Source organism: Myotis davidii, unplaced genomic scaffold (assembly GCF_000327345.1).
Source record: "Myotis davidii unplaced genomic scaffold, ASM32734v1 scaffold174, whole genome shotgun sequence".
NCBI classification, from domain to species: Eukaryota; Metazoa; Chordata; class Mammalia; order Chiroptera; family Vespertilionidae; genus Myotis; species Myotis davidii.
In genome coordinates this window covers 7,578,543-7,586,512 of record NW_006289087.1, presented here as the reverse complement: position 1 = coordinate 7,586,512, position 7,970 = coordinate 7,578,543, and the positions used below count along the sequence as shown (strand labels likewise).

The following is a 7,970-nucleotide window of genomic DNA, read 5'->3' as shown; positions in this document are numbered from 1 at the left end:
GTGCCTCCTGCATGCCCCACATTGGAGATCGAGCCTGCAACCCCGGCATGTGCCCTGATTGGGAATCGAACTGTGACCTCCTGGTTCATAGGTTGACACTCAACCACTGAGCAACGCGGGCCGGGCTCCTCTCTTATTTCTTCATCACCTCTCTTTAGGACGTAGGCACACATACAGTGAGTCACCGAGTCCATCCGTTTTCTTTCCAAGACAGCCCTTACCTTGAGGTTAGCTTTTGTGTTAGTAACAGCCTCATATGTAGTCCCTCTGCCATGCATAAAATTCTAGCTCTCCACCCATCAGGTCGATAACAAACTCTTCTGAAGTCTGCACCCTCCCTGACTTCCCCAGTGTGCGTGTCACTACTCTCTGCCCCGGGGAAGTGATCTGCTTGCCTTTCCAGGCTGCACCAAAACTCTTATTTCCCAACCCTTTTCCACGCCCTTTTCTCTGCTCGAAGTTTCCTTTCCTTCTGCCGGTTGAAGTCTTGCACACATCTATAGTCTCTTTTAAAGGTTTCCTAAAGCCTTCATGAAACATTGCAACATTTTTTTTATCATTTTTAATGAATTTAGCCAGTTGTTTTCAAAATTATTTATATTCAGAAGTAGTGTTTTACTTTCAAAGATGTCTTACACAGAAGTATATACATATATGTGCACAAACCAAACCTATAATACACACGTATAAGTAATGTAATTGGAATAGATTTATTGGTTAACTTCATATTGATAGCATTTACTTTCATAAACTCAGCCAGTGAGAAGAAATGATGACTAGATTTGAAATCGATAATTATGAATGGTGGATATAGTCTGATGTTGGTCTTTCATGCTTTTTGTTTTTATTACGCAACATTTAGAAATTATTAATTATATAAGTAGTTAAGTTATAGATTTTTATGGTTCATTTGCAATTTCAGTCAAATTTGTCAACAAACAGGAATGGAAAAAAATGTATTCTAATACCTGTATAGTAACAAATGGGAGAATGGCAGTTAAATTATTGAGGGATTTCAGTAATTTACTAAATGTGTTTGAGCTTATTTTTTTTTTAAATTATTTTAGAATAAGTTTAGATTTACAGAAGAGTTATGAAGATAGTACAGTTCCCACATATCCCACATTCAGTTCCCTTCTATTATGAAATACTGATATGTTATTATTTAAAGTCCACTCTTGGTTTAGATTTCCTTAGATTTTAACTGACTGTGTTTTCTTAAATGTCAAAAGAATTAAACTACATTTTAAGAATGGGGTTTGAATAAGGTAGTGGAAATACCAAAAAACTCCTGGATTGTTTGCTTTCTGTGGAATACAGCAACAACATTCTCTAATGTAGTCTCAGCTGGCTATTAACCGTTACCTGAAGCCACCTTTTTTCAAATGCTGTTTCTCAATAAGGAGTTACGTCTTATTAGTTCCCTAAACTCATTGCGTTGGTCACTTCTCCAGGCCTGTGCTGGCTCTCTGCCTGTATGTTCTCTTTTCCTCCTTGTCCAGATGGTGAATTTTGATGAATCCCCTAAAATCTAGAGTAAGAACCATCTTTTCCTGTGGCCCCATTTCTGAAGATGCTAATACCAGTCTCTAGTGGTTTTAGTAGCTGCCGTTTTTTTGTCAAACTGAGTACTCAAATTTCTATTCTGTTTTGTTCATTTCATATCCCATTTGACTAAATTGAATAAAATTTCCATTTCCTCTCTATACATGTGACATACCGAATTTGAGAAGCTTACACATTTAACCAAAGGGAAAGTCTATAAAATTTGATAGATAGATCAAGGTCTTTTGTGTCTGTGGGTGTGTGTGTGTGTGTGTGTACACACCTAAGTATAAGATATTTCCTTTTTTTAAAAAATATATTTTATTGATTTCTTACAGAGAGGAAGGGAGAGGGATAGAGAGCTAGAAACATCGATGAGAGAGAAACATCAATCAGCTGCCTCCTACACACCCCCTACTTGGGATGTGCCTGCAACCTCGGTACATGCCCTTGACCGGAATCGAACCTGGGACCCTTGAGTCCGCAGGCCGACGCTCTATCCACTGAGCCAAACTGGTTAGGGCTAAGATTTTTCCTTTTTTTTGTGGGGTGGGGGATGGGTAGAGTGAAGTCAGGAGAAAGGAGCTGAATTTAACCATTGCCACCAATGGACTTCTGTAGCTGATTATTTTAAGCTTTATAATTTAACATTACAATAAGCTTTCCAATTAAAATAATTGGATTTTTGAGGGCTGATTAAAAGAACACCAGTCGCACAATTTGGGGTGAATTCAGTATAATTTAATTAGCACTTTGATCGTGAGCGCCCATAATAGCGTCCAAGTGGGTCACGGCGGAATTTTTGTTATTAGTGTCACCCCTTCTTGCCTCACGTGCTGCCGCTGCACAGTCTGTAGTCTTCCCACCAGTGAACGGGAGAGATGGAGTTTTTCTCTGTTTGGCTCTGACTACTGGTAAAGCAGCGTGATTAGGCTGCCTGGTGAGCATTTTCTATAGGACTGATTACCCTCGCTAGCTAACCCTTTCTGTTCTCTGAACGGGCTGCGAGAGTATGATGGAATTACTAGGTATCGATTTATTAAGTTAAAGGAATAAATCCAGTGTATGCTTTATTCCCCACGCCCCCAATGGAAATGTAGTCCTGTCCGTGTTTGTCCAGTGAGGAGTGAACTAAAAACCAGGGAAAGGTAATTAAAGTCATTGTTGCTATTTCATAATAGCAGTGACATTTACATTTGTGTGGCAGCGAGCAGGCCTGGGTATCGTATCTGCCATCTCATTTAATCCAGACAGAAATCTGTTTCCACTGGAGCTAAAGACATTGTTTTTTCCCTTGACCTTGGAGGCAGCTGAAGGTCAGAGTAATTAGGAAGCTGAACTAAGATGATGCAGTCTTTATGTTGCAGAAGAGAACCTGAACTCAAAGCTCAAAGGGACCCTGGAGAACTTCTCCCAGCAACAAATTTGGTTTAGTTGAGTACTTAATATTGACCAGGTGATGTGCTGGCTTAAAAGACATCCTATATAATAAAAGGCTACTATGCAAATCAACCAAACAGCGGCATGACCAGTCGTTATGATGCGCACTGACCACCATGGGGCAGATGCTCAACGCAGGAGCTGCCCCCTGGTGGTCAGTGCGCTCCCACAGATGCTGGGCTCACAGCTGGCGAGCTCAGTGGTGGTGGGAGCCTTTTCCACCTCAGTGGCAGCACTAAGAATGTCTAACTAATGGCTTAGGCCCACTCCCCGAGTGCTCCTGGACTGCAAGAGGGCATAGGCTGGGCTGAGGAACTCTCCGCCCCCCCCCCACCCCAAGTGCACAAATTTCATGCACCGGGCCTCTAGTCTTCCTTATAAAAAACAGTCAAGTTGCAAAACAAGTGAATTCCCTCTCCTCCACTTGTCCCTTGCTCTGACTGGCTAAGAAGCTGAAAGGCTTGGGTGTGCCAAAATATTGGAAATAACAGGATTTCTTTGAAAGCAGATTTGGGGGGCATGTATATATTTTGGGGGAACATTTTACACAGGTTGTTATAATTCGTCTTGGGAACTGATCAATTTAGTGGCAGCGGAATTAGAGAGGATGGGCGAGGTTCCACATCTGTTTGGCAAGAATTTTAACTGTAGTTCAGAAATGACTGGACATAGGGAATGAAGTCAGGTCATTGAGGATACCTGTTTACCTTACTCTTCTCCAAAGGGGGTGCTGAGAGTAGGAAGTACCAGGGCAACGAGGAGGAAAGAGTAACAGGTTATATCCTGTTAGCATGAATGTCTTTTCTTACTCCTGCCCTCCATCTTCATTGATTACATCCTTGTCTACATTTAAGTCTTGATTTCGCTACCTATTTTTTAAAAATTTATTTCTTGAGTCAATATTACAGAATCTGTTTTCCCTGGAAGAGGGAACATTTTCAGGAATAGTCTGCAGAAATAGGATTCCTAGGTCACTAAATTCAGGGGAACATGAATTGGTCACCAAAGCCTTATAGGAGGATAGACAATTGAGGAGGAGAAAACACACAGAAGATAAAAACCAACAAGCAGAAGTCGGGGTTTTCTCCAAAGGAATGCACGCTGGATTACTGTTTCCCCCGACCCCCGCTGCCCCAGTGATGGGAACCCCTTCTTCCAGGAGGCCCCCTGGAATGTGAGCCCCACCAGCAGGGTTGTGAACAGCCTGGCTAGCCTCACCTGGGAAGTGGCTGCGGAGCATTTTGGTTTCAAAGAACGGGGTAGGGAACAGGAAAACGTTGAGATACCCATGAGGGCTGCGGGCTTGAGGACGTGCGTGGCTCTTTGGTGATGACAAAGCAGACGCTGCCTGGTTCAGTGTGAACAAGGAGGCTGTGGTTCCCCGCCCAGAGCCACTCACGTCAGCCTGTCAGCCTGGCCACCTGAAATACATCCTGGGCCGAATGAAGACCAGAGAAGCTCCCTCCCCTGCTGCCTTGGTAAATGGACCCTAAGCCTGACCTCTGACCCCTGCTTTCTCATAGGGTAGGACAGAGGGGGCTCCAAGTCAGTCCTAACCTCCCATCGCACCTGCAAAGCTCCACCTGCACAGACCACTTCTAGACAGTTGCGTGCTAAAAACACACGATTACGCGAGAACATTATGCGAAGTGAAATAAGTCAGACAGAAAAAGCTAAGAACCATGTGGTTTCACTCGTATGTGGGAAATTAAACTGAGACTTAACAGTGTGGTGGCTGCCAGAGGGAAGGGGTGCAAGAGAAAGGGGGTCCTAATATGAGGTGACAGGAGAAGATTTGACTCGGTACAACATACAGATCTTGTAACCTAGCAACCCACACATGAAACCTTTATGTTCATGTTGATCAATGTCACCCCAGTCAAGTTAATAATAAATAAAATAAAAACACATGAGTGATAGGGAGAGTAAAGTTTAAAAGTAAAAAGAAACTAGTTTCATGAGGGTTTCCTGAATGTCCACCAAAAGCATTACTGTAAATTTTAGCTCACTTAACAATAAAAATAGCACGGATAACCTGGGATTTAATAAAACCAAGGGTTGCATTTAAAATTAAAAAAAAAGAATAGATTTGAAACTATTAACCACAGCACAAAGAGATATTCCAACCACAATAAGTAATTCTTAATAAAATGAGATTGTTTTATATTAGTTGACTATTATTTAGTTACTAGAGGCCTGGTGCATGAAATTCATGCATGGGTAGGGTTCCTAGGCCTGGCCGGTGATCAGGGCCCTCTGGCTGCAGTCCAGGGCCTCCCTTCCTGGCTGGCTGCCGGCCGAGACCTTCCTTCCTTCTGCGCTGCCCCCTGGTGGTCAGCACACATCATAGCGAGCGATCGGTCTCCCAGTTGAACTCCCGTGGGGGCCATTTGCATATTAGGCTTTTATATATAGAGATCTGTCCATCAGAAACTCAGATTGCTACAAATTACCCATCAGACTCAATTTTTATGACGGCCTCTGTTATCTAGATAGTTCCAAGCATACGTAGGATATTTTTTCGTGAAGGAAAAATACCACTAACCTTTATGGGAAAGCAGTTTATCAAATGATTCACCCCATCGTATTGCTTCTTCCGGGCAGACTCTGTTCAAGACACAACATGTTTTGTAAGGAGCGTGCGGCAAGTCTGCCTAGAGTCTGCACTACAGACGCTGCAAGGCTGCTCTTCCCACCAGCCTTCACGGGTTCTCATTGGCCTATTACATAACGAAATCTGCATTCACACTGGCAACTTCAGGAACACCACTCAACTGGCTTTTCACTTTTGTCTTTGATTATCTTCTAAGGAAAAACTGAGCGTGTGGTAGGTTAAAAACCAAGGGGGGAAATTCAGGTCCATTATTTCTCTTAATTCAGCAAATAGAAGGACCTAAGCTGATAGTATCTTTCATTTTTTTTTTGTAAACTGCAATTTCCTTGAAACTCTGACCACAATATGCAGCTTTTTTTTTTTTTTTAACAGATACAGGAAGTTTGACTAATGAATTTTTAAAGGGATAAAAAATAGAAAACATTTTCTTTTAGCGATGCTGATCATTTAGGGAGTTGAGTATATTTGTCCTGGATCTCTTATTGATCATATTTCACGTTTGGAAGAATTTATACAAGTACATAAGGCTGTTCCATTTTCTGTCTGAATTAAAGAAATGGCTAAAAATTACAAAATACTCCTTTTTTTTTGTAATTTACTTGCTGTCATATCTAGAACATTTTTTTTCAAACCACCGAGGAAAGATGTGGCTAGCTCTTCTCTATGACAGTACACTGTGAGAACTCTTAATGAGTATTAGTTTATAAGGAGTCAAATACATCATTTAAAATGGACAGCTCAATCATTTTAAAAAAGAGAGCCCTTGAATTTTTATTAGACTATGTAATTCAAGCTATTAAAGTGGTTACATTTTATAGAATATTCCTTGTTTTTCTGAAATGAGATCGCTAACCTTCCCAGATTCCTGTGCAGTTTTCAAATAAAATGGAAATTCCTGACTTCCTCTTTCTTAGACCTTTCCTGATAGAACCAGCAAAATTCCTCTCACCCCCCAGGTAACGAAACCTTACACACCTGGTTACTCCGGCCAAGTGTGCAGACCTCCTGGCCTGGGGCTCCTCATGAAACTCGGATTTCTGCAGGAGGAGGCTCAGCCGGTTCCGTTTCTCCTTTGCTCTGCCATGAAAGGGATTAATTAGTGTCAGGAAAGTTTGGGTGACAGACTCTGTCCTGGTGACCCTCAGGTTTAGAATGACCTGGTCACCCGTTCTCACCCACCTCTTACCCTCACAGTGGTTTTCTTAACTTCACTTAAATAGTACTTTTCTTAACTTCACTTAAATAGAATTAGGGTAGCATATGTGAAATATACTGGTTTTTCCCTCCGTGACTGAAAAGTATTTAAGATTTTATTTCAATAAAGATTGTTGCTAGTCTGTGTGGTTAAAATTTTATTTTTCTTAAAAAAAATTGTTTTCTTAAAAAAAATTCTTAGCCCTTTTTTTCTTAAAAAAATGAAAACACGTGAGGGGTTAATGGGAGGAAAAAAAGGGGACATACGTAATACTTTCAACAATAAAGATTTTTTAAAAATTGTAAGAAACGAAAACACGATTTAACAGTTTGCTTCTAATAAAAAGTTGTTTTTTTTTCGATTGGAGCAGTGCAGTCAATATATTTTCAATTGGATATTTTCAAAACAAGGGCGAGCCAGTATCCTTCAGTCATGTTTTTACAAGTATAAGGCAGGTTTTAGAAATTCGGATTTTACCTGATTTTGGCTTCTTTGCTTGCTTCTTCTTTGGCCGAACCAGGCATTAACTTGAAAAAAGTTTTCTCCTTTGATTCCCACATATTCCGTTGAGTAAAGGAAAGCAGCGATGTTTCCATCTTCTCTCTAGAAGGAAGAGAGAGCTAATCCACCCCATCCTTGGCTTGCAAATGCGATTCCATAGTCAGACATGGTGGAAGGACGAGTTGTTAGCTCAGCTCTGCGGGCCGCTCTTACAATCGAAAAGAAAACAAGAGACTACGGAAGAGCCGGCTTTCTGCCTCCGCAGAGGCAGGAACCTGCAGAACTGAGGAACCAAAGTACAGCTCGGGCCCCGGTTGTTTAGGGAAATGATACTACAAATTTGCAAAGTGGCTCTTGGTCCCTGAGATAAAGGCTGGCGTCACCACCGCACGACTTCCCTTTCTGGCTGGTGCAAGCAGCCAGATGCCTGCACAGGCCCGATGCCACGTGAACCTTGTGGGGAGATCTCTAACGTGGGGAGTTCGTGTTCAGATGTGTTGCGGCCAAGTCCCACCTCACGCCTAGAGGTGATGACAGTGTGTGTGCTCAGGTCCTTGTGAACAGAGAAACGGCAGCTCCCCATTGGCTCAGCCTTCACCTCGGTAACCTTTCCACGAAACCCAGATCGACAGCTAAGAGATTCTGGTCTAGTCCATAACTCAGAGGTCATGGAAA

The 7,970-nt window shown here is 42.0% G+C and overlaps 1 protein-coding gene across 1 annotated transcript in view; it reads right to left on the bottom strand.

The window, feature by feature from the left end:
* Nucleotides 1-7,652, bottom strand: part of RGS18 (regulator of G-protein signaling 18) — a 14,411-nt gene extending 6,759 nt beyond the window's left edge. The window contains exons 1-3 of the mRNA XM_006761293.2: nt 7,272-7,652; nt 6,575-6,676; nt 5,531-5,592 (exon numbers count right to left, since the gene is read on the bottom strand). Of these exons, the coding sequence (XP_006761356.1) occupies nt 5,531-5,592; nt 6,575-6,676; nt 7,272-7,390 (283 nt within the window). The 5' untranslated portion in view covers nt 7,391-7,652. The remainder of the gene's footprint in view (nt 1-5,530; nt 5,593-6,574; nt 6,677-7,271) is intronic.
* Nucleotides 7,653-7,970: the final 318 nt, after the last annotated feature.